Source organism: Oncorhynchus tshawytscha, linkage group LG09, assembly GCF_018296145.1.
Source record: "Oncorhynchus tshawytscha isolate Ot180627B linkage group LG09, Otsh_v2.0, whole genome shotgun sequence".
NCBI classification, from domain to species: domain Eukaryota; kingdom Metazoa; phylum Chordata; class Actinopteri; order Salmoniformes; family Salmonidae; genus Oncorhynchus; species Oncorhynchus tshawytscha.
In genome coordinates this window covers 22,784,706-22,811,379 of record NC_056437.1, presented here as the reverse complement: position 1 = coordinate 22,811,379, position 26,674 = coordinate 22,784,706, and the positions used below count along the sequence as shown (strand labels likewise).

The following is a 26,674-nucleotide window of genomic DNA, read 5'->3' as shown; positions in this document are numbered from 1 at the left end:
GAACATGGCCAAGATGTTCAAATGTTCATAAATGACCAGCATGGTCGAATAATAATAAGGCAGAACAGTTGAAACAGGAGCAGCAGCACAGTCAGGTGGAAGTTGAAACTGGAGCAGCAGCATGGCCAGGTGGACTGGGGACAGCAAGGAGTCATCATGTCAGGTAGTCCTGGGGCATGGTCCTAGGGCTCAGGTCAGTTGAAACTGGAACAGCAGCATGGCCAGGTGGACTGGGGACAGCAAGGAGTCATCATGTCAGGTAGTCCTGGAGCTCAGGTCCTAGGGCTCAGGTCCTCCGAGAGAGAGAAAGAAAGAGAGAAGGAGAGAATTAGAGAACGCACACTTAGATTCACACAGGACACCGAATAGGACAGGAGAAGTACTCCAGATATAACAAACTGACCCCAGCCCCCCGACACATAAACTACTGCAGCATAAATACTGGAGGCTGAGACAGGAGGGGTCAGGAGACACTGTGGCCCCATCCGAGGTCACCCCCGGACAGGGCCAAACAGGAAGGATATAACCCCACCCACTTTGCCAAAGCACAGCCCCCACACCACTAGAGGGATATCTTCAACCACCAACTTACCATCCTGAGACAAGGCTGAGTATAGCCCACAAAGATCTCCGCCACGGCACAACCCAAGGGGGGCGCCAACCCAGACAGGATGACCACAACAGTGAATCAACCCACTCAGGTGACGCACCCCCTCCAGGGACGGCATGAGAGAGCCCCAGTAAGCCAGTGACCCAGCCCCTGTAATAGGGTTAGAGGCAGAGAATCCCAGTGGAAAGAGGGGAACCGGCCAGGCAGAGACAGCAAGGGCGGTTCGTTGCTCCAGAGCCTTTCCGTTCACCTTCACACTCCTGGGCCAGACTACACTCAATCATATGACCCACTGAAGAGATGAGTCTTCAGTAAAGACTTAAAGGTTGAGACCGAGTTTGCGTCTCTGACATGGGTAGGCAGACCGTTCCATAAAAATGGAGCTCTATAGGAGAAAGCCCTGCCTCCAGCTGTTTGCTTAGAAATTCTAGGGACAATTAGGAGGCCTGCGTCTTGTGACCGTAGCGTACGTGTAGGTATGTACGGCAGGACCAAATCAGAGAGATAGGTAGGAGCAAGCCCATGTAATGCTTTGTAGGTTAGCAGTAAAACCTTGAAATCAGCCCTTGCTTTGACAGGAAGCCAGTGTAGAGAGGCTAGCACTGGAGTAATATGATCAAATTTTTTGGTTCTAGTCAGGATTCTAGCAGCCGTATTTAGCACTAACTGAAGTTTATTTAGTGCTTTATCCGGGTAGCCGGAAAATAGAGCATTGCAGTAGTCTAACCTAGAAGTGACAAAAGCATGGATTAATTTTTCTGCATCATTTTTGGACAGAAAGTTTCTGATTTTTGCAATGTTACGTAGATGGAAAAAAGATGTCCTTGAAATGGTCTTGATATGTTCTTCAAAAGAGAGATCAGGGTCCAGAGTAACGCCGAGGTCCTTCACAGTTTTATTTGAGACGACTGTACAACCATTAAGATTAATTGTCAGATTCAACAGAATATCTCTTTGTTTCTTGGGACCTAGAACAAGCATCTCTGTTTTGTCCGAGTTTAATAGTAGAAAGTTTGCAGCCATCCACTTCCTTATGTCTGAAACACATGCTTCTAGCGAGGGCAATTTTGGGGCTTCACCATGTTTCATTGAAATGTACAGCTGTGTGTCATCCGCATAGCAGTGAAAGTTTACATTATGTTTTCGAATAACATCCCCAAGAGGTAAAATATATAGTGAGAACAATAGTGGTCCTAAAACGGAACCTTGAGGAACACCGAAATTTACAGTTGATTTGTCAGAGGACAAACCATTCACAGAGACAAACTGATATCTTTCCGACAGATAAGATCTAAACCAGGCCAGAACTTGTCCGTGTAGACCAATTTGGGTTTCCAATCTCTCCAAAAGAATGTGGTGATCGATGGTATCAAAAGCGGCACTAAGGTCTAGGAGCACGAGGACAGATGCAGAGCCTCGGTCCGATGCCATTAAAATGTCATTTACCACCTTCACAAGTGCCGTCTCAGTGCTATGATGGGGTCTAAAACCAGACTGAAGCATTTCGTATACATTGTTTGTCTTCAGGAAGGCAGTGAGTTGCTGAGCAACAGCCTTCTCTAAAATTTTTGAGAGGAATGGAAGATTCGATATAGGCCGATAGTTTTTTATATTTTCTGGGTCAAGGTTTGGCTTTTTCAAGAGAGGCTTTATTACTGCCACTTTTAGTGAGTTTGGTACACATCCAGTGGATAGAGAGCCGTTTATTATGTTCAACATAGGAGGGCCAAGCACAGGAAGCAGCTCTTTCAGTAGTTTAGTTGGAATAGGGTCCAGTATGCAGCTTGAAGGTTTAGAGGCCATGATTATTTTCATCATTGTGTCAAGAGATATAGTACTAAAACACTTGAGCGTCTCTCTTGATCCTAGGTCCTGGCAGAGTTGTGCAGACTCAGGACAACTGAGGTTTTGAGGAATACGCAGGTTTAAAGAAGAGTCCGTAATTTGCTTTCTAATAATCATAATCTTTTCCTCAAAGAAGTTCATGAATTTATCACTGCTAAAGTGAAAGTCATCCTCTCTTGGGGAATGCTGCTTTTTAGTTAGCTTTGCGACAGTATCAAAAAGGAATTTCGGATTGTTCTTATTTTCCTCAATTAAGTTAGAAAAATAGGATGATCGAGCAGCAGTAAGGGCTCTTCGGTACTGCACGGTACTGTCTTTCCAAGCTAGTCGGAAGACTTCCAGTTTGGTGTGGCGCCATTTCCGTTCCAATTTTCTGGAAGCTTGCTTCAGAGCTCGGGTATTTTCTGTGTACCAGGGAGCTAGTTTCTTATGAGAATTTTTTTAGTTTTTAGGGGTGCAACTGCATCTAGGGTATTGCGCAAGGTTAAATTGAGATCCTCAGTTAGGTGGTTAACTGATTTTTGTCCTCTGGCGTCCTTGGGTAGGCAGAGGGAGTCTGGAAGGGCATCAAGGAATCTTTGTGTTGTCTGTGAATTTATAGCACGACTTTTGATGTTCCTTGGTTGGGGTCTGAGCAGATTATTTGTTGCAATTGCAAACGTAATAAAATGGTGGTCCGATAGTCCAGGATTATGAGGAAAAACATTAAGATCCACCACATTTATTCCATGGGACAAAACTAGGTCCAGCGTATGACTGTGACAGTGAGTGGGTCCAGAGACATGTTGGACAAAACCCACTGAGTCGATGATGGCTCCGAAAGCCTTTTGGAGTGGGTCTGTGGACTTTTCCATGTGAATATTAAAGTCACCAAAGATTAGAATATTATCTGCTATGACTACAAGGTCCGATAGGAATTCAGGGAACTCAGTGAGAAACGCTGTATATGGCCCAGGAGGCCTGTAAACAGTAGCTATAAAAAGTGATTGAGTAGGCTGCATAGATTTCATGACTAGAAGCTCAAAAGACGAAAACGTCATTTTTTTTTTTTGTAAATTGAAATTTGCTATCGTAAATGTTAGCAACCCCTCCGCCTTTGCGGGATGCACGGGGATATGGTCACTAGTGTAGCCAGGAGGTGAGGCCTCATTTAAAACAGTAAATTCATCAGGCTTAAGCCATGTTTCAGTCAGGCCAATCACATCAAGATTATGATCAGTGATTAGTTCATTGACTATAATTGCCTTTGAAGTAAGGGATCTAACATTAAGTAGCCCTATTTTGAGATGTGAGGTATCATGATCTCTTTCAGTAATGACAGGAATGGAGGTGGTCTTTATCCTAGTGAGATTGCTAAGGCGAACACCGCCATGTTTAGTTTTGCCCAACCTAGGTCGAGGCACAGACACGGTCTCAATGGTGATTGCTGAGCTGACTACACTGACTGTGCTAGTGGCAGACTCCACTATGCTGGCAGGCTGGCTAACAGCCTGCTGCCTGGCCTGCACCCTATTTCATTGTGGAGCTAGAGGAGTTAGAGCCCTGTCTATGTTGGTAGATAAGATGAGAGCACTCCTCCAGCTAGGATGGAGTCCGTCACTCCTCAGCAGGTCAGGCTTGGTCCTGTTTGTGGGTGAGTCCCAGAAAGAGGGCCAATTATCTACAAATTCTATCTTTTGGGAGGGGCAGAAAACAGTTTTCAACCAGCGATTGAGTTGTGAGACTCTGCTGTAGAGCTCATCACTCCCCCTAACTGGGAGGGGGCCAGAGACAATTACTCGATGCCGACACATCTTTCTAGCTGATATGCACGCAGAAGCTATGTTGCGCTTGGTGATCTCTGACTGTTTCATCCTAACATCGTTGGTGCCGACGTGGATAACAATATCTCTATACTCTCTACACTCGCCAGTTTTAGCTTTAGCCAGCACCATCTTCAGATTAGCCTTAACGTCGGTAGCCCTGCCCCGGGTAAACAGTGTATGATCGCTGGATGATTCGCTTTAAGTCTAATGCTGCGGGTAATGGAGTCGCCAATGACTAGAGTTTTCAATTTGTCAGAGCTAATGGTGGGAAGCTTCGGCGTCTCAGACCCCGTAACGGGAGGAGTAGAGACCAGAGAAGAATCGGCCTCTGACTCCGACCCGCTGCTTAATGGGGAAAACCGGTTGAAAGTTTCTGTCGGCTGAATGAGCGACACCGGTTGAGCGTTCCTACAGCATTTCCTTCCAGAAACCGTGAGAAAGTTGTCCGGCTGCGGGGACTGTGTCAGGGGATTTATACTACTATCTGTACTTACTGGTGGCACAGACGCTGTTTCATCCTTTCCTACACTGAAATTACCCTTGCCTAACGATTGCGTCTGAAGCTGGGCTTGCAGCACAGCTATCCTCGCCGTAAGGCGAGTACAGCGGCTGCAATTAGAAGGCATCATGTTAATGTTACTACTTAGCTTCGGCTGTTGGAGGTCCTGACGAATCGTGTCCAGATAAAGCGTCCGGAGTGAAAAAGTTGAAAAAGTTGAGGAAAAAATAAATAAATATATGAACGGTAATTAAAAAGTGAAAACCGTAAAGTTGTCAGGTAGCAAAACAGGTTGGCAACAAAACGCACAGCAACTCGAAAACAAGCCTGCAAGTTGTGACCGGAAATGACGTTCGCAAAAGGTGTGGCTCAGCACATACGCAACTTCTTCCACGACCCATTGGTCTGACTCTGACCAAACGCCACAGCTCATTGACAAATCAATACTTGTTTTTTTACTTGTCTACCCAGAAATGTTCTATAGGATTGAGGTCAGGGCTTTGTGATGGCCTCTCCAATACCTTTGCTGTCCTTAAGCCATTTTGCCACATCTTTGGAAGTATGCTTGGGTTCCTTGTCCATTTGGAAGACCAATTTGTGACCAAGCTGATGTCTTGAGATGTTGCTTCAATAATTTCCCTACCTCATGATGCCATCTATTTTGTGAAGTGCACCAGTCCCTCCTGCAGCAAAGCATCCCCACAACATGATGCTGCCACCCCGTGCTGGTGTTCTTCGGCTTGCAAGCCTCCCCCGTTGTCCTCCTAACATCATTATGGCCAAACAGTTCTATTTTTGTTTCATCAGACCAGAGGACATTTCTCCAAAAAGTACGATCTTTGTCCCCATGTGCAGTTGCAAACCGTAGTCGGGCTTTTTTATGGAGGTTTTGGAGCAGTGGTTTCTTCCTTGCTGAGCGGCCTTTCAGATTATGTCGATATAGGACTCGTTTTACTGTGGATATAGATACTTTTGTACCTGTTTAATCCAGCATCTTCACAAGATCCTTTGCTGTTGTTCTGGGATTGATTTGCCCTTTTCACACCAAAGTACTTTAATCTCTAGGAGACAGAACGAGTCTCCTTCCTGAGCGGTATGATGGCTGCATGGTTCCATGGTGTTTATACTTGCGTATTATTCTTCGTACAGCGTTTGGAAATTTATCCCAAGGATGAACCAGACATGTGGATGTCCACCATTTTTTTCCAAAGGTCTTGGCTGATTTCTTTAGATTTTCCCATGATGTCAAGCAAAGAGACACTGAGGTAGGCCTTAAAATACATCCACAGGTACACCTCCAATTGACTCAACTGATGTAAATTAGCCTATCAGAAGCTTCTAAAGCCATGACATCATTTTCTGGAATTTGTTTAAAGGTTTAAAGGTACAGTCAACTTAGTGTATGTAAACTTCTGACCCACTGGAATTGTGATACAGTGAATTATAAGTGAAAAAATCAGTCGGTAAACAATTGTTGGAAAAATTACTTGTGTCATGCACCAAGTAGATGTCCTAACCGACTTGCCAAAACTATAGTTTGTTAACAAGACATTTGTGGAGTGCTTGAAAAACAAGTTTAATTGACTCCAACCTAAGTTTATGTAAACTTCCGACTTCAACTGTACGTAAGGGAGTCTTTATTTGGGACAAATCATAAAAACAATTGGAAAAGAACAGACCACCACCTTAATCTACAGTTATCTATATTTATTAGCCTAGCCTTTGAAAAGAATAACAACACATGTTCACTTTTCTTCTTCTGCTAACATCAATCATGTTTGGGGGGGATCATCCCTGTTCTGCATTGCAAGACCATACTAATTACAACTGTATGCTTAAAACAAATTTCCCCGGTTCTATCCGTCTTTCCTAATCATCAATGTGCAACCCTCAATGATACACAGTATAGTGCCAAGATTTAAGTCAAGAGTAGATAGACATATTTAGGAACCAAGGCAAGGTGGGAAGGTTATCTTCCCAAGAATTTAGGGCTCAGCTGGATTTCAAGTTAGGAGGTGGTTGGGGAACCTATTCCCTAAAACCCTGATAATCCTGTATCCTATACAGTTATACCACCATCCCACTGATCCTTACAGGCCTGTGGGATCCTTTTTGTTATATTGAGGAAATGACAAACTTTTGGGGAATTCATTTCAGATCTCCCACACATATCCACTCTCTCGTCCACCCTCCCTAATCTAAATGATACAAACTTGAAAACGCTCTCTACTGCTGCATGGCTTGACTCCTTACAGCTGGCTTTGGGCGGAGTGGGGTATGGGGGGGGGGCAGCTATCCAAGCATCCGCTCCTCTTAGGGAACTGGGAGTGTCAACACTTTGGGGTGCACAGTCTCCTCCTCTTAAGTCTTGGTAAAGAGGGGTTCACTTGCTTGTGTGCAATGTGTCTTGGAACTTTGTGCTCATGTACCGTACATGGAAGCCCTTCTTATTGATGGTATCATCCGAATGGAACTTTATAACAATGGCATCCCCAGCAGAGTAGATTTCCTCAGGAGGCTGGAAGATAAATAAAAAGAGAGAGAAAGATTATCTTATACCTCTACATTTAAGTAGGCAAACACCCCTGGCATTTTGTGAATGCACTATATATGTACAGTAGTTGTTACAGTCTAGTAGGTGTACTTAAACATTTTGTTGTCCTTACCCCAGATCCACAGTAGCGACCAAGCCTTGGGGCCTTGACATCAGCACCATCAAATAGTTCAACGTAGTCATAGCCACAGTCTGCCTCTTCCTCAATCTCAAAGGTTTGGAAGATGAGCTCTACTCCATAGCCCTTCTCAGCGGATACCACCCACTGGCAGTCAGACGCCCCTGGGTAGTTGTTATCCCCAAACTGGGCGTGCGAATAAAGATCTTTGGTCTTGACCTCAGCTTTCAGGCTTCCTCCACATTCTGAGAACTCACAGCCACAAAAAAAAGAGACAGAGCCTCAGAGAAGGAACTCATTGAGATATGGAATGTCCAATTTATCAACAAATAATTCTCTGAAAGGCAGTGTTTCTCCTCTACATTCCATGTGGGATTCTATAACATTATACCCATCTGAAAAAGCTGACCTGTTGTCCCTTTGTTTCCTTTGTTGAAAGAAACCAAAAACCACAAACCCAGGTGGCAACATGGGCATTGTCACCCCCAATCATACTAATGAATTCATATCTCATTATTCATGGGTCCTGACAAAAAATGTAGATGTTGTCAAGCTGCCTGCTGAATCACACATTACAAACATAATGTACTGTACGTTAGGGATAATATAATACCAAGACAAGATGAGAATCAAAAACCAGAGACATTGACATCAGCATACAAGAATACATTTGCATCAGTAGACACAGAGAGATAATCATTAATGATGGAGGTAAACAATGGTCCCAGGATCAAATCCTTGTTGCACATCCTTTTCAACCTCCCAGTAATTAGAGTTGTCTTTGGGAAAAAGTAAGCCTTTTTGATTGATCTGAGGGACAAAATTAGTCCCAACTGGATCAAAGGCCTTTGTAAGATGAATGAATACCACTTAACTGGTCTGCTGGAGTTAATGGATTATTATTATTGTTACGCTCCCCAGTTTCTGTGTTGTGGGTTTGTATGTGTGTGTAATTCAGGAAATGGCTTCCTGGAATCCTAAAGCAGCTGATTGGTCGACCCCATCGCTGATTGGAGCTCTGACCCCTCCACCTCATCAGGGGAAACAGCTGTCTCTTCAATTAAGAATGCCTTCTCCAGCTTGATAAAAGCCAGTGTTCCTCCCTCAGGGAGGAGAGCTTATTTTTATGTCCTGTGTTGGTTGTTGGTCAGTGAAAGTTTTGTTATTATTTTGTAGCCACTCCTTCAGAGGTTTGTGTATGCCAAAAGGACTTAGTGTTTTTGGTTAATTGAAATTGTTCACGTAAATTATTCAGTTTCATTTGTTTCCAGGGGGGGAAGAGGAACGCACCTTGGGAGTATTTGGGCAAGAGGCATACGGGCATAAATAACCCATAGTATTTAATCTGTCTATGCACACTATGCAAGACCTGGGCGGACCACCCCATGTATTTTGGTTAGCCTGCCGGGTGGTGCTAAAGGTTAGGTAAGAAGTGGTAAGGTAGGAGGGGACTCCTTAATTTTACTTTCTTTGCTTTGGTTCCGTCCAGCCCCTTTTCCCCATTTTACCATGTTAAGGAATATTAATTTCCCTGTAAACGGTATTTTTCTCTGCCTCTGTCGTCCTTCCCAGCACCTACGATCACATACTTTTTCACTTCACTGGGAGTTGAGATGTAGCAGGTTGATGCGTTCCATCCTCCAAGAGGCGTACGTAACATTTATTATCAATATCTTAAATAGGTTATGGCAGTGGATTGACCAGACCTACATGGAAAAAGGTTGAATAATGTATTATACAATGAATATTAGTTGACTATTCTCATCTCTCTGAAATCAAAACAACATGTTAGCAGTTCAACCATATATCTGTGTGCACCAATGAGCATTATCCATTTCAATCCTTTTCTTTCTGGTATCACAAAATGCTAATGCCAGTGTATGTGTCACCCACCTGCACTGTGTGAAGCCTCAAAGCCTCTCTTCTGGACTGAGTTATCAGAGAAGAAGCGCATAAACATCTCATTGCCGCTGGAGATGACTGGCGAGGGTTTCTTGATGCCACAGAAACGTCCCAGACTGGGGGCCCGGCCATCCTGCCCATCGTAGATCTCCAGGTGGTCGTAGGCACACTCCAGGTGAGCCTCCATGTCGATCTCATTGAAAACCTTTACAAGTGAATGTAGATTCAGTGAGGTAGGTGGTGAGCTATTAACAACAGTAATAATCTGCATGACCCATCTTCCACTAATGACTATGTACCGTTATAATGTAAATTGTAAGCATTACATAAGAGGTGTCTAAAACTATGCCAATCCCTACATATATTTACATTTCTACCTCAATTACCTTGTACTCCTGCACATCAACTCTGTACTGGTACCCTGTGTATATAGCCAAGTTATTGTTACTCATTGAGCATTTATTCCTTGTGTTATTATTTTTCTATTATTTCTCTCTGCATTGTTGGGAAGGGCCCGTAAGTAAGCATTTCACTGTTAGTCTACACCTGTTGTTTACGAAGCATGTGACAAATAAAATTTGACTTGGTTTGATCATGACACAGCAGTAAACATACGATTTTGATGCGGTGGCCTGGGGTGGTGGAGAGGGCCCAGGTACAGGCCTTCTTGCTGGGGTATTTGTCAGGCCAGTTGGGGCTGGTGATGGTGCCTAACACAATGCTCACCACATGATCACAGCCAGCTGAAAGATAAACATGGCTGATTCAATCAGTAATCTAAGAGGACATATCCTATCCCCAACTTTGATGTCATAATCCATGTAAAATAGGATGTCAATGGCTGTATGTAAATACTGGATGGATAAATATGGATAGGTACATGTATGAACAGAAATAGCTCTATGTAAATGTATGGATAAATCCATTAAAATAGGAGTTATTCTGTACCTTCCTTGCAATCATGTCTATTTTCATGCAGCACAAAGCCACTACGACACTGACAACTGTAGCTCCCGAAGGTATTGACACACTCTTGTTGGCAGCCTCCGTTCTCCTTAGAGCACTCGTCCTTGTCTGCATGGGAACAGAACATTGTCAGAAATTGCTAAACCCACCTACAGTAAACCCTTTGACACTAGACTGTTCGAGCCATTGACCATATACTTTAAATGTATGTTTGATGCAACAAAAAAAAGTTTGGCTTACCAGAGAAGAATTGGGCTTTGAAGCCTTTCTTTGACACTGTGTTGTCTGATTTGAACTCAATGCGCATGTTGTTGTATTGGGAGGTGACGGTTTCTGGTTTCTCAGTTCCACAAAACTTCCCATGAAGCCTGGAGTCAGCGGTCAGTCCACTCCTCACCTCCACATAATCATATTTACACACCTGAGGGAAGAAGAGACCACATAGGACATGTCAGACACACCTCAAGAGGAACTGGAGCAAGTACTATGGAATAACTCAAAGTAAACCACAGCGCACACACACACCGGTTTATAGGACTAGACAATAATTTCCCTCATGAGCTGAGATCTTAATGGTCACCTCCCCTGTGAAGTCATTGTAAATGCCCATTCCTGCCCACTCACAACATGTGTAAGCGTTATAGGGTGTTCTCGGGCTATAATGCTTACATCGTTGCCCTCGGTCTCAAAGACATCAAACAGCAGGGTGATGTGGTAATGTGTGGGGGCCACCAGCTGCCAAACACAGTTCTTGTTGGGGGGGTATTCTTTGGGCCAGCCGGGGGTGTTGATGGAGCCATTAAGCTTGGTAATGAAGCCTCCACACGCAGCTGCTGGGGGGATACAGAGCTGACATTAGGGGTGGCCACGAGGCAACACAACTCAAACCACATAACAGTTATAGTTTAGAGAAGGTGGCGAAGTAGGTGGAACTTGTTCACAGTTCAATAAAGTATGAAGCACGTGAATGTGACACTGTCAAAATACTACTCCCTATGTTTCAAACTGCAACATTAATTAAGCAAATAAAAAAGTCAGGTCATACCTATGTAATCCTGTTATGAAATATGTACCAGAGTTTGAATCAAAATGAAATACAAAATGAAATAATCATCCACTAAGTACAGCAATTAAGAATAACCACATTTCGAGTGGCAGTAGGAAATAAAAAAGTGACAGGTTTATACCACACAAAGTGCAATCATGTTGTCTTAATGCAAAAGAGGGTAAAACACACCAACTAATGTAACCTCCCATATAAAAAAGTAATATATGGCCAAACGTTTGGACACACCTACTCATTCAAGGGTTGTTCTTTAAAAAATGTTTTTTTAATTCTACAACTATAACACATGGAATCATGTAGTAACCAAAATATATTTTAGATTCTTCAAAGTACAGTAGCCACTCTTTGCCTTGACCGCTTTGCACACTCTTGGCAGTTTCTCAACCAGCTTCACCTGGAATGCTTTTCCAACTGTTTTGAAGGAGTTCCCACATATGCACTTGTTGGCTGCTTTTCCTTCACTCTGCGGTCCAACTCATCCCAAACCATCTCAATTGGGTTGAGGTCAGGTGATTGTGGAGGCCAAGTCATCTGATGCAGCACCCTATCACTCTCCTTCTTGGTCAAATAGCCCTTACACATCCTGGAGGTGTTGGGTGATTGTCCTGTTGAAAAACAAATGATAGTGGGACAAACCAGATGGGAAGGCGTATCGCTGCAGAATGCTGTGGTAGCCATGCTGGTTAAGTGTGCCTTGAATTCTAAATAAATCACTGACAGTGTCACCAGCAAAGCACCCCCACACCATCTCCCCCATACTTCACAATGGGAACCACACATGCGAAGATCATCCGTTCACCTACTCTGCATCTCACAAAGACACTCAAAATCTCAAATTTGGACTCATCAGACCACAGGACAGATTTCCACCGGTCTAATGTCCATGGCTCATGTTTCTTGGCCCAAGCAAGTCTCTTCTTATTATTGGTGTCCATTACTAGTGGTTTCTTTGCAGCAATTCAACCATTAAGGCCCGATTCACGCAGTCTCCTCTGAACAGTTGATGTTGAGATGTGTCTGTTACTTGTACTCTGTGAAGTATTTATTTGGGCTGCAATATCTTAAGGTTGGTAACTCTAATGAACGTATCCTCTGCACTATCTGCAGATAGTTTTTGCAACTGCACTTGAAGAAACTTTTAAAGTTCTTGAAATGTTCCAGATTGACTGACCTTCATGTCTTAAAGTAATGATGGACTGTCGTTTCTCTTTGCTTATTTGAGCTGTTCTTGCCATAATATGGACTTGGTCTTTTACCAAACAGGGCAATCTTCTGTATACCACCCCTACCATGTCAAAACAGAACTGTTTGGCTCACATGCATTAAGAAGGAAAGAAATTCCACAAATTAACATTTAAAAAGGCACACCTGTTAATTGAAATTCATTCCAGGTGACTACCTCAGGAAGCTGGTTGAGAGAATGTTTTTTTTTATGCTTGTGATGTCAGAATGTACTCACCATTCCAAAATGTGATTGTTACATGACAGGACAGTGAACCCGCGCTGCCCTCAAACCAAGGCACCTCAATTCAAACAACAGTTTGAATTGAGGTTTGTTCCACCTCCTCATTAATTCACAATTGAGGCTTTACTGAGCCGGGGATAAACTTCTCTCTTCAACAAGAGCCCAATCAATTCCCCAGTGTTTCCCCAGATCAAGTATGAAGACATTACGCATCTCTAGACAGAACAGGCCTTGCACAAACTTTTTCCCCCAGCACATTATCTGGCTGGCACCCGAATTGCCTTCATTGTTTTCCTTACAAACTTTGGACATATATGCGTTCCTATCAAAGTAAGTGGCTTATTTTCTGTATATCGTGTTGTCGTTTCTACTGTAGCACACCATTTGTATGTATGGATCATATGTATGTGCTAATGCTAAGCTATTTGCTGGCTATGTGTGGTGCCATTTTGTTGACATCATACACTGCATTCTGGTTGTCACATAAGCGTCTGTCAGACCATAGATGTTATAACAAGGGATAGTTCACTGGACTGACTTATGGTGCTTTCAAGACAATTGGGAACTAAAAAAACTACTAGGTTAAACCATGACATCAGTGATCTACAGGTCGGAAGGTCGGAGCTCTAGAAAGAGGCCCAAGTTCCCGAGTTGGAATCCAGAGAGACAATCCCAGTCGGAGCTTGTTTTTTTCAAAGTTCCCAGCAGTGATGTTGGAAGTCAGAGATTTACGAGTTCCCAGTAGTTTTGAACACACCATCAGATTGTAATGTTGCCAGCTCAGACCCCCCTAAGGGGTTTATTTTTATTTAGCGTATAAACTTATCCTGTGTTTGCCCCCAATTTATTGATTGATCCCCCATGATAGTAATATTTCCTGCATCATATCCCCCAACAATACATTTCTACCCCCAAGGATTTGAAAAAACACCCACAAATGAAATGAACCCCCCCACAAATCCCATTAAAAGGGTTCCATCCCTGTTTAGCTTTTGTGATATAATTAGGCTAGGCAGTAGGCTTGTATTTGGTGTGATGATCTGTGAGGTGATAACATTTTACTTGTGTTGCGATTTGTCAAAAACAGTAAACGACTTGTCAAGTCATGTGCTCCGGTTCTTGTATACACTGTAACAAGTACATAGAAGATTTGTAATATGCTGAAATGTGGCTAAACTAAAGACATATTTTTCAGACAATGGGCACAGCCATCTTTGATGTTGTTTATTTGCATCTTATAGTGAATGGCATTCTGGGATTAGGGAGTTTTCACCAAGTCAAACATAAAAAAACATGGCTGCCATCATAAAGAATATAGACACTGTTAGCTTAGCTGACACGCATCTCCTTTCTAAACAATATTACATTTCTCCCTTGTGTTCACCAGAGATGTGGTACATTGTAAACAAGTCTAGTGTTAGGTGTCTAACATAAGTTTTGTTTTTTGTCAGTGCAACCTGTTATTTAGACTGGTTTATGTAATGAGTTTAGCTGTGGATGTGTTCCATGTGATGTTTGGATGATGACTTTCACATTTATCTTTTACAATAAAAGGTGAAATTAAGGAATAAAGTTGTGAAGACCTTTATTTCCCATCAGCACAAAACATTGTTTAGATGCTTTTCAGACAACAATGCTGTATAAATGCATTTGTTGCCTCATACGCTGTGTTGCTACTGTTCCAATTACATATTTGTGATCGTATGCTGCAGGGACCACTCAACAATGATGACAAATATGAGATCGTACAGGTCAAAGGGTTAACACTTTTTTGGTTACTACATGATTCCATATGTGTTATTTTATAGTTTTGATGTCTTCACTATGTGGTTGTAATCCACTTATTTTAGGCCCTTCCCCTCAACAACACTAGAAGACGCCTGTGACAACTAACCATTTCTGTATTTTGTTTTAGAAAAACTGTATAACCGAACACCAAGCTAACTGCACTAACCCTAGCCTGTCAAGCCTATAGGGTTGCTATTAAGTTAGCGGCTAACGTTAGCTGGTTCAATATTGAGTATGGTTCATGTATTAGCTAGTATGACTATATTAAATACAGAGGATATATTATGTTACTGTACTTACATAACTTTCTAGTCTTTACAGCATCTGACTGAATTATTCATGTTTTGCAGATTAATTATTTTTATTCATTTTTCCTCCAAGTTTGAAGATCAAATCACAATGTGTAATTTTTTGGGGGATCTCCATCTCAGAATGCCCATAAGGATAACAGGTGTTGTGTCGGAGATCCATCGCCTGTGAAAATAGGCTACTTGCTGTTCACCCAAACCAACACCGTTTCAGTTGGGAATGTCCATTCTGCTCATTCTAATTTTAAGCGACAATGGCTGTGGTACAGTCTATGTATGTGTCATTTGTAGCATTGTACAGATAAGACAGTTCAGAATATAATGACAAACTCAAATTTAAATATCTGGCTGCGTCATTATGTCTTTGGATAATTATTTATGACACAGTGAACTATTTGAAGAATTCTAGGTGGCAAAGCTAAAAGGGGAGAAGATCGGGAGAAAAAAGACAGATTGGATCCTGAAAAAGAGACCGCAATAATTGGTAAGTAGGTTTTTGTTAATCGATTGCAAATGAGCATTTGACAGTGTGCTGGTATTGTCATGATATTTTAAAAAATATATACGACTCATAGCATGCTAACTTCAGAAACATAAAAATTGTATTAATGAGTTCATCTGACTCTGATAAGTAGAAATACAACCGAAATCTCAATCTCTCAGTATTCCATTAAAAATGAATATCCCATAACAGGTTTGGGGTCAATTTCAACTGAATGAATTGAAGATATTAAATATTATATTATATTATATTAAAGGGATAGTTCACTTGTTTACACATTATAGTGAGATGGCTAACAAAAAACATATGTGGGAGATGGGGGGAATTAGACAAAGTTCAATATTCATGCCCAAAATCCCCTCAAGTTAATATTGGCTATTTAAATCACTCTGAACCATGGATTACATTTTCTCCTGGCCCATAGACTACTTTCAGGGCAAGGAACCATCTGACTGGCTATAAGGTGTAAAAAAAAAAGTTAGCTATCCCTTAATTAATTTACAAATGAATCATTGCAAATATGGCATTAATGGTCAATGATTTGTTATTAAACTAAATCTTACTGAAGATTCAGTTTTAGGATCACTATTGTTTTCACTATATATTTTACCTCTTGGGGATGTCATTCGAAAACATGATGTTAACTTTCACTGCTATGCTGATGACACACAACTGTACATTTCAATGAAACATGGTGAAGCCCCAAAATTGCCCTCGCTGGAAGCCTGTGTTTCAAACATAAGGAAGTGGATCACTGCAAACTTCCTACTTTTAAACTCAGACAAAATAGAGAAGCTTGTTCTAGGTCCCAAGAAACAAAGAGATTTTCTGTTGGATCTGATGATTAATCTTGATGGTTGTACAGTCTCAAATAACACTGAAGGACCTCGGCGTTACTCTGGACCCTAATCTCTCTTTTGACGAACATATCAAGACTGTTTCAAGGACAGCTTTTTTCCATTTACGTAACATTGCAAAATCAGAAATGTTCTGCCCAAAAATGATGCAGAAAAATGAATCCATGCTTTTGTTACTTCTAGGTTAGACTACTGCAATGCTCTACTTTCCGGCTACCCGGATAAAGCACTAAAACTTCAGTTAGTGCTAAATATAGCTGCTAGAATCCTGACTAGAACCAAATCATATCATATTACTCCAGTGCTAGCCTCCCTACACTGACTTCCTGTTAAGGCAAGGGCTGATTTCAAGGTTTTACTGCTAACCTACACCACATTACATGGGCTTGCTCCTATCTATCTTTCCGATTTGATCCTGCCGTACATACAGTGGGGCAAAAAAGTATTTAGTCAGCCACCAATTGTGCAAGTTATCTCACTTAAAAAGACGAGGCCTGTAATTTTCATCATATGTACACTTCAACTATGACAGACAAAATGAGAAAAAAAATCCAGAAAATCACATTGTAGGATTTTTTATGAATTTATTTGCAAATTATGGTGGAAAAAAGTATTTGGTCACCTACAAACAAGCAAGATTTCTGGCTCTCACAGACCTGTAACTTCTTCTTTAAGAGGCTCCTCTGTCCTCCACTCGTTACCTGTATTAATGGCACCTGTTTGAACTTATCAGTATAAAAGACACCTGTCCACAACCTCAAACAGTCACACTCCAAACTCCACTATGGACAAGACCAAAGAGTTATCAAAGGACACCAGAAACAAAATTGTAGACCTGCACTAGGCTGGGAAGACTGAATCTGCAAATAGGTAAGCAGCTTGGTTTGAAGAAATCAACTGTAGGAGCAATTATTAGGAAATGGAAGACATACAAGACCACTGATAATCTCCCTCGATCTGGGGCTCCACGCAAGATCTCACACGTGGGGTCAAAATGATCACAAGAACAGTGAGCAAAAATCCCAGAACCACACTTAGTGAATGACCTGCAGAGAGCTGGGACCAAAGTAACAAAGCCTACCATCAGTAACACACTACGCCACCAGGGACTCAAATCCTGCAGTGCCAGACGTGTCCCCCTGCTTAAGCCAGTACATGTCCAGGCCCGTCTGAAGTTTGCTAGAGAGCATTTGGATGATCCAGAAGAAGATTGGGAGAATGTCATATGGTCAGATGAAACCAAAATATAACTTTTTGGTAGAAACTCAACTCGTCATGTTTGGAGGACAAAGAATGCTGAGTTGCATCCAAAGAACACCATACCTACTGTGAAGAATGGGGGTGGAAACATCATGCTTTGGGGCTGTTTTTCTGCAAAGGGACCAGGACGACTGATCCGTGTAAAGGAAAGAATGAATGGGGCCATGTATCGTGAGATTTTGAGTGAAAACCTATCAGCAAGGGCATTGAAGATGAAACGTGGCTGGGTCTTTCACCATGACAATGATCCCAAACACACCGCCCGGGCAACGAAGGAGTGGCTTCGTAAGAAGCATTTCAAGGTCCTGGAGTGGCCTAGCCAGTCTCCAGATCTCAACCCCATAGAAAATCTTTGGAGGGAGTTGAAAGTCCATGTTGCCCAGCAACAGCCCCAAAACATCACTGCTCTAGAGGAGATCTGCATGGAGGAATGGGCTAAAATACCAGCAACAGTATGAAAACCTTGTGAAGACTTACAGAAAACGTTTGACCTCTGTCATTGCCAACAAAGGTTGACTAAATACTTTTTTGCCCCACTGTACCTACAGGTATGCTACGGTCACAAGACGCAGGCCTCCTAAATGTCCCTAGAATTTCTAAGCAAACAGCTGGAGGCAGGGCTTTCTCCTATAGAGCTCCATTTTTATGGAATGGTCTGCCTACCCATGTGAGATACGTAGACTCGGTCTTAACCTTTAAGTCTTTATCGAAGACTCATCTCCTCAGTAGGTCCTATGATTGAGTGTAGTCTGGCCCAGGAGTGTGAAGGTGAACGGAAAGGCACTGGAGCAACGAACCGCCCTTGCTGTCTCTGCCTGGCCGGTTCCCCTCTCTCCACTGGGATTCTCTGCCTCTAACCATATTACAGGGGCTGAGTCACTGGCTTACTGGTGCTCTTCCATGCTGACCCTAGGAGGGGTGCGTCACTTGAGTGGGTTGAGTCACTGACGTGGTCTTCCTGTCTGGGTTGCCCCCCCACTGGGTTGTGCAGTGGCGGAGATCTTTGTGGGCTATACTCGGCCTTGTTGCAGGATGGTAAGTTGGTGGTTGAAGATATCCCTCTAGTGTTGTGGGGGCTGTGCTTTGGCAAAGTGGGTGGGGTTATATCCTGCCTGTTTGGCCCTGTCCGGGGGTATCATCGGATGGGGCCACAGTGTCTCCTGACCCCTCCTGTCTCAGCCTCCAGTATTTATGCTGCAATAGTTTGGGTCGGGGGGCTAGGGTCAGTCTGTTATATCTGGAGTATTTATCCTGTCTTATCCAGTGTCCTGTGTGAATTTAAGTATGCTCTCTCTAATTCTCTCTTTCTTTCTTTCTCTCGGAGGACCTGAGCCCTAGGACCATGCCTCAGGACCACCTGACAAGACGACTCCTCGCTGTCCCCAGTCCACCTGGCTGTGCTGCTGCTCCAGTTTCAACTGTTCTGCCTGCGGCTATGGAACCCTGACCTGTTCACTGTGATTACTATTATTTGACATGCTGGTCACTTATGAACATTTGAACATCTTGGCCATGTTCTGTTATAATCTCCACCCGGCACAGCCAGAAGAGGACAGGCCACCCATCAGAGCCTGGTTCCTCTCTAGGTTTCTTCCTAGGTTTTGGCCTTTCTAGGGAGTTTTTCCTGAAGTGTACCTATGTGCTGTGCCACTGTGCTTCTATACCTGCATTGATTGCTGTTTGGGGTTTTAGGCTGGGTTGCTGTACAGCACTTTGATATATCAGCTGATGTAAGAAGGGCAATATAAATCATTTTGATTTGAAAATTTGATTTGAATCTGATATGCTTTTCACCTAGTTTTTTTCCTTTAAAATGTTTCATTCATTTCATTCTATGACCCCAAACCCAACACCTAACTGTTCTGTGCTCTTTATCACCTCCCTGACCAAGGCCCTTCTCCCCCGATTGCTCAGTTTGGCCGGGAGGCCAGCTCTAGGATGAGTCTTGGTGGTTCCAAACTTCTTCCATTTAAGAATGATGGAGGCCCCTGTATTCTTGGGGACCTTCAATGCTGCAGACATTTTTTGGTACCCTTCCCCAGATATATGCCTCGGCGCTCTATGGACAATTCCTTCGACCTCATGGCTTGGTTTTTGGTCTGACATCTTATATAGACAGGTGTGTGCCTTGCCAGATCATGTACAATCAATTGAATTTACCACAGGTGGACTCCAATCAAGTTGTAGAAACATCTCAAGGATGATCAATGGAAACAGGATGCACCTGAGCTCAATTTCAAGTCTCATAGCAAAGGGTCTGAATACTTATGTAAATAAGGTATGTTTTTTTTATTTGTAACACATTTGCAAAAAATTATAAAAACCTGTTTTCACTCTGTCATTATTGGGTATTGTGTGTAGATTGCTGAGGAAAATGTTTAACTAAAACCATTTTAGAATAAGGCTGTAATGTAACAATGTAATAAAAATGTAGCCTACAGAGGATGAAGACGTACAGTACTAAGCACTATTCTGCATACAATGGGCACCATTTCTCCATCCTCCAACCATGACTTATGCTCCACAGTAAGCATCTGGCACATTAATGTCCAAGTGATAAAGAATATCAACATTTAGTTAGACAGGGACTGATGAGTGCTTTTCAGCTACACTAGTGTCAATATTGGGATATTTTTCTCCTGAGAAGCTCATTAATCAATTATGACAATAGCAAAGATGATTATTTTGTGATGTGAGACTGTGGATTGAGTTGTCTATTACCTTGGGACTGTCCAGTGAGTGGGATGGTGAAGTTGTGTGATTCATTCTACATTGGTGTTTTTAGGAGATGGATAAGTAATAACCCCCTGCACTCACCCTCACAGCTGCGTCTGTCTGAGGCGAGCTCAAAGCCAGGGTCACAGGCACATCGGTAGCTGCCCAGGGTATTCACACAGCGCTGCTCACAGCGCCCATTATCAGGCTTACAACACTCGTCCATCTCTACCACCCACAGACGCCGTTGTGATATGCAATTAAGAAGAAGAAAGGAACCATCAGTTCTACTGCACATTGTATAACTACTTCCACTTCCCCCCTTTGTATGTTCATCAAAGTCGACCTCTTCCAAGTACAGACATCGTCGTAATATGCCATGATGAAAGAAGAACGAGAACATTTAGCAAAGCATTCTAGGAAACCATAAATTCTACATCCTTCCCTTTGTATTTTCAGTCCACAGAAATAAAGAGTTCATCATATACTCCATTTATATACTCCCTCTCACCCAGAGGTCATGGTTCCCAAAATATTACCCGATCCTGTGTCATCATAAACACTAATCACAGAAGGACACTATTCTTTGCATCTGACCTTTGAAAAAGGTGGCAGCAAATCCAGCCTTGTTCACTGATCCATCAGACACAAATTTCATCCAAAGCTGGTTGGAGCTGGTCTTGATGTCATCTGGTTTGTCATGGCCACAGAAGCGGCCCAGCAGTGGACTGCTCTCTGAGTTCCCATCTCTCACTTCCAGGTAGTCATAAGCACAGCTGTCATGCCTCTCAATCTATGGTAGAGATAAGGCAAGGAAGATTGGGGAGGATGTTGACACAGGATGCCCAACTGTCCTACAAATTCACATCTCTGCTATGTCGGTTTTAAATATGATTATTTCGACTATTATTTTGACAGTATCCTCCTGTAAGTGATAAAGAAGAAGTCTCCATCCAGCACGTCCTACATCTCCAAGTGTCTGGACTATACGATTGGCAGTAAGAGGATGTGCTGGATGGGCTGCTGTCATCCCAGATTGAATGCCGATTATTCATCCTGCTCAGCAGTGTCTGGGTGTCTCGTACAGGATTGAGTGAAAATTACATTCCACTTCCCTTTCCGTCTCACAGTCTTTACCTCAAATGACTGGAAGGAGAGGCCCACATGGAAATCCTGTGCTACTGTGATCTTCCACACGCACACTTTGTTGGGTCGGTAGTCATCAGGGTAGTTGGGTGACTGGATCTGGCCATTGTCCCTGTTCACCTCTCCCCCACAGATGGCTGGTGAGAGAGGGAAGCAGAAGGAGGGGGGTATAACTTCCATGAATTCTTCCAACAACAATATCAACTTCACCCTTTTCCCCTTCTTTTGAGATCAAGAGAATATAGTGATAAGCAATAGTTTCTGTGCATAGAGTTTACGTAATTTGAATGTTTCAGAAAACGAAGGCTTTTTTCAGACACTAAAAAAGGGAAAATAATCTCTCTCGATATCTATCTATATATATAGTACCAGTCAAAGCTTGGACACACCTACTCATTCAAGGGTATTTTTTTTACTATGTTCTACATTGTAGAGTAATAGTGAAGGCATCAAAACTATGAAATAACACATATGGAGTCATGTAGTAACCAAAACAGTGTTAAATAAATCAGAATATAATTTAGATTTTAGATTCTACAAAGTAGAATTTGCCTTGACAGCTTTGCACACTGTTGGCATTCTCTCAACCAGATTCACCTGGAATGCTTTACCAACAGTGTTGAAGGAGTTCCCACATATGCTGAGCACTTGTTGGCTGCTTTTTCTTCACTTTGCGGTCCAACTCTTTCCAAACCATCTCATTTGGGTTGAGATCGGGTGATAGTGGAGGCCAGATCATCTGATGCCGCACTCCATCACTCTCCATCTTGGTCAAATAGCCCTTACACAGCCTGGAGTTGTGTTTTGGGTCATTCTCCTGTTGAAAAACAAATAATAGTCTCACTAAGCTCAAACCAGATGGGAAGGCGTATCGCTGCAGAATGCTGTGGTAGCCATGCTGGTTAAGTGTGCCTTGATTTCTAAATAAATCACTGACAGTGTCACTAGCAAAGCACACCCACACCATCACACCTCCTCCTCCATGCTTAAAGGTGGGAACCAAACATGCGGAGATCATCCATTCACCCACTCTTCGTCTCACAAAGAGAACAAAAAATCTAACATTTGGACATATCGGACCAAAGGACAGATTTCCACCGATCTTATGTCCATTGCTCGTGTTTCTTGGCCCAAGAAATCCTCTTCTTATTATTGGTGTCCTTTAGTATTAGTATCTTTGCAGCAATTCAACCATGAAGGCCTGATTCACACAGTCTTCTCTTACCAGTTGATATTGAGATGTGTCTGTTACTTGAACTCTGAAGTATTTATTTGGGCTGCAATTTCTGAGGCTGGTAACTCTAATGAATGTATCCTCTGCAGTCTTAACCTCTGAGTCTTTCTTTCCTGTGGCGGTCCTCATGAGAGCCAGTTTCATCATAGCTCTTGATGGTTTTTGCAACTGCACTTGAAGAAACTTCTTGAAGTTCTTGAAATGTTCCACATTGACTGACCTTCATGTCTTAAAGTAATGATGGACTGTCATTTCTCTTTGCTTATTTGAGCTGTTCTTGCCATAATATGGACTTGGTCTTTTACCAAATAGAGCTATATTCTGTATACAGTGATTCCTCCTTTAAAAGTTGTGTCATACTGCAGCACACCTTGCGGGCTGCTGCTACAGTCTGTGGCACGTTATTTAATTGTCAGCCATTTTTCTGCATTTTTCTGCATTTAGCATTACCAGAGAATTTAAAACCTTTTTTGTAATAACATAGTATATGGGATTGATTTTAAGAAATTTGACTTAATTCATTTTATTAATATTATGGTGTTTCTATTCTGAAAAAAAAAACAATACTCTCAGTTTTTCCATTGGGATGGAATGGAAAATATGGAGCTGAACAATGTGAAGGTCAAGAGTAGGCTACAGCATACGAGGATTAGAGGACATGTTTTGCCTTCATTAGACAACTTTGTTCCAATATTTCTGTAAATCAGTGATATTTATTCCCATAGTGATTTGTCATGCTTTTACATTTGGATAATAAAGCATTTAAAGCATTTTGAAGATATAATCCACCTGCATTTGTTTATTAGGCAACTGTGCAGTCTGACAAGTAAACATAGCCTACAATACATAATGTAGTAAACATGGGAAAGTGCCTAATTCCTTACATAAGGGAGAGCAGGCCATGTCTGTATTAGAGAATGAGGGCACGTGGGAGACTGGGATTCAATTCCATGATGGGGCGGAAGGATTAGGCTGTCCTTGTAAATAATAATTTGTTCTTAACTGATTCCATATGTGTTATTTCATAGTTGTGATGTCTTCACTATTAATCTACAATGTAGAAAATAGTAAAAATAAAGAAAAACCCTTGAACGAGTAGATGTGACCAAACTTTTGACTGGTACTGTATATAAACAAAATATAAACAATATGGACTATGGTCAAACGGCTGATGTTACCTTCATATACGGCTGAGAAGCCCTTGCCCACCCAGTTGCTGCTGCTCCTGAACTCTATCCATAGCCGACTATCCGTGGAAACGATAGGGCCAGGTAGACTGTCCCCACAGTAACGGCCTGATGCAAAAGATAAAACAAAAACACCACAACAACTCCAGGGTAATGACTAATAACAACACTGAGATAGGCAGCTCCTGGGCTGAGATTCATTCCAATCTGAGTTAGATCCACCTTATTGTGCGATTTACATTTAAAGGTAATTTCCGATTGTGCCGACATGTGCAAAGTTGACTGTGAATGAGGGAACACTGTCTTTAAAAGGTGCATAGCTGAAAAGGGGCGATTGGGTTGAATCCGAGGCATAGTTTATCACTATTACACAGACAGCTGTCTGATCTTTATGCATCAGTCTATTATTCTGAACATATTGTACATTCCAACCATTCTAACATTTTTCTGCGCTAGGATTTTAAAATCTCAGGTGAACATTAACTTGATTGGATGTTTTCTGAGAGTTATTGGCAGATGTAGATAGCAGACCTCTCTGGAGAGTTCTCTATGGATAGGTTCGACTCTAAACCTTTTTCCAAGTAAAGACCTTTCAGAGGGGCTTTTCTCCCGAACCCGTCTCGGACCTCCACATGGTCATACCAGCACAAGTGACTCCTGTAGAGGTCCATGGCAGTAATGTTCAGAATTATCTGTGTGTGAGCGAGAGAGAGAGAGACAGGCAGACAGACAGACAGACACAGATACGCAGACAGACAGAAATGAAGATAGGGAGAGATAAAAGAAAGGTGTCATGACATTGGTCTGGGGGATAGGTTTATGACAGTCATAAATACCTCTTTCCCCCTTTTTCCTCTCTCTACCCTACTGAGGTTTAAAAAAAATAAAAACTTGGTTGACATAGAGATTCTGGGAACATCAGTAGGTGGGGGGAAATGAACTATATTCTGGTAATCCGAACAATTGAACATATGCGGTGGTACTTAATGAATATGATGTCAGTTCGGTTGTCATCCGAGACATTCTCATCAATGATAAGATGACATAAACTCTACAGTGGAAAGTCTACACATCAGAGTTATCGGATTCACATGGAATTGTTGTTCAATTTAAATGTTTGAATGTGATTTTGGCTTCTAAAATGTGAGATGTGGGTTTTCATAAGTTAGGGCTGCTCACTCAGTGGCCCGCCCACCTGAAGAGACAGAGGTTGTAAACTATGAAACACACCCCTTTTCTCCCTTCCTATATAAGCCCTTGACGACAATAGAACTTCCTGTTCCGAGGATGTGAGGACGACGGTCTGATGTCAGAATGGTTCAGATAATAACTACAGAACGAAGCCAAGAGACATTCTTCAAAGGACAAAGGACTCGGTTTGGCAACACGGTCTTCCATCTACCACCAACCTACTGAAGCGCAGCTCAGAATAAATATTTATTGCATTTTCCTTTTCCAAATGGGCGGTAATTTAGAATGCATAAGATACTGTATTTACGATAGTACAGCTTTTTTCCTTTGTTCCTCAGTCTCCCGCTCTTTCACTCATCCCAGCCCCTTTTCCTTTGTGTAACAAGCTGTCATATCTGTTCTGCCCGCTAGTGACGTTTTCCTTTATGACGTAATTTGTAATCAAGTTATGATTTAATTATGTGATTAGTTAGGTATTTAATAAATAAATGATTAAACCCAATTTTGTATTGCTGATTCAACTTGTTAGCCAGGGTTCTTGCAGATAACCAAGAATTTACAACTTTCAGATTATGAAAATGAAGTAAAATGACGATTGATATTGACTGCTATTGATGTAAAACATTACTAGGTTTTTAAGAGTTTATTCGGAAGATAACAGCTCTATAAATATTATTTTGTGGTGCCCGACTCTCTAGTTAATTACATTTACATGATTAGCTCAATCAGGTGATATTAATTACAGAAAAAATATTTTATAGAATAGCATGTCTTATCAATTAATCCGGCATAGCCAAAGACACGACAAAGGAAAGAGTAGAGTTTGTTAAGGGTAGCACATAAAGGTAAGAGGAAATCAAGCATTTCTTCTCGAGTGATCGAGAGAGCAGCAGAATTAAATTCAGGTTGAGTTGTCAGGCAATGTAGCCAATGCATCTCACTTGAATCAAACCAGTACTATCCTCCCCTTTGTTATAGGATACCGTATATATTTTGTCAAGTGAGCTGATTAGGGGTTGCAAAGTTTACCAGTAAACTACCAGAATTTTGGTATCTTTCAAGAGTTTATGTAATCTATCACAATATCTCTAATGGCCCTTTTGGATATATCAGATGAGGTGTCTGTAAACATCTCTGGCCTTATCACGTAAAATATATAAAATAATTAAATAAGATACATTTTTTTAAATTAAGAGAATGACAACGCTGTAAAACATTGTCCTAAATACAAACCAGCAATTTTGTGAAAATCATTGGTGTTTAATATGATGGTTTCAGCATGAAACATATAATTTTTATTTTTATTTACACATTTTTATTTATTTTACTATGTCATTATGTATTTGTTGTCAATGTGTTGGTGTCAAACTGTTGTCGGTTGTGAAAAAAGTCAATAGTTGGAAGAGTTGCAGAGATAATTGGAAATAATGCCATTGTTGATGCTTTTTTCATTAATTAGGCTATTTTCTTTTCAACCATATGGTCTATCTACTAGAAACTCATGGACAAAATGTGATTCCTTTCAGGAAACTAGGTGTATGTCGCACATCACTACTTGGGGCGGAATTTGAACGTAAACATACATTGTTTTTATCAAAATGTGTTTTTTTTGCCAGAAAAACCTTCTGAAACGTGAACTTCATGTGCCTTAATAAC

At 41.8% G+C, this 26,674-nt stretch overlaps 1 protein-coding gene across 4 annotated transcripts in view; it reads right to left on the bottom strand.

The window, feature by feature from the left end:
• Positions 1–6,451: 6,451 nt before the first annotated feature.
• LOC112257596 (bone morphogenetic protein 1-like) overlaps positions 6,452–26,674 on the bottom strand; it is a 47,962-nt gene continuing 27,739 nt past the window's right edge. For 3 of the 4 annotated variants that reach the window (XM_024431285.2, XM_024431287.2, XM_024431288.2), the window contains 12 exons: positions 24,417–24,519; positions 23,819–23,935; positions 21,398–21,543; positions 20,858–21,053; positions 20,363–20,488; positions 10,969–11,132; positions 10,540–10,720; positions 10,282–10,407; positions 9,949–10,076; positions 9,325–9,538; positions 7,426–7,676; positions 6,452–7,277 (listed from right to left, as the gene is read on the bottom strand). In XM_024431285.2, the coding sequence (XP_024287053.1) occupies positions 7,143–7,277; positions 7,426–7,676; positions 9,325–9,538; positions 9,949–10,076; positions 10,282–10,407; positions 10,540–10,720; positions 10,969–11,132; positions 20,363–20,488; positions 20,858–21,053; positions 21,398–21,543; positions 23,819–23,935; positions 24,417–24,519 (1,887 nt within the window). In that variant the 3' untranslated portion in view covers positions 6,452–7,142. The remainder of the gene's footprint in view (positions 7,278–7,425; positions 7,677–9,324; positions 9,539–9,948; positions 10,077–10,281; positions 10,408–10,539; positions 10,721–10,968; positions 11,133–20,362; positions 20,489–20,857; positions 21,054–21,397; positions 21,544–23,818; positions 23,936–24,416; positions 24,520–26,674) is intronic. The other variant, XM_024431286.2, reaches the window with a different exon arrangement.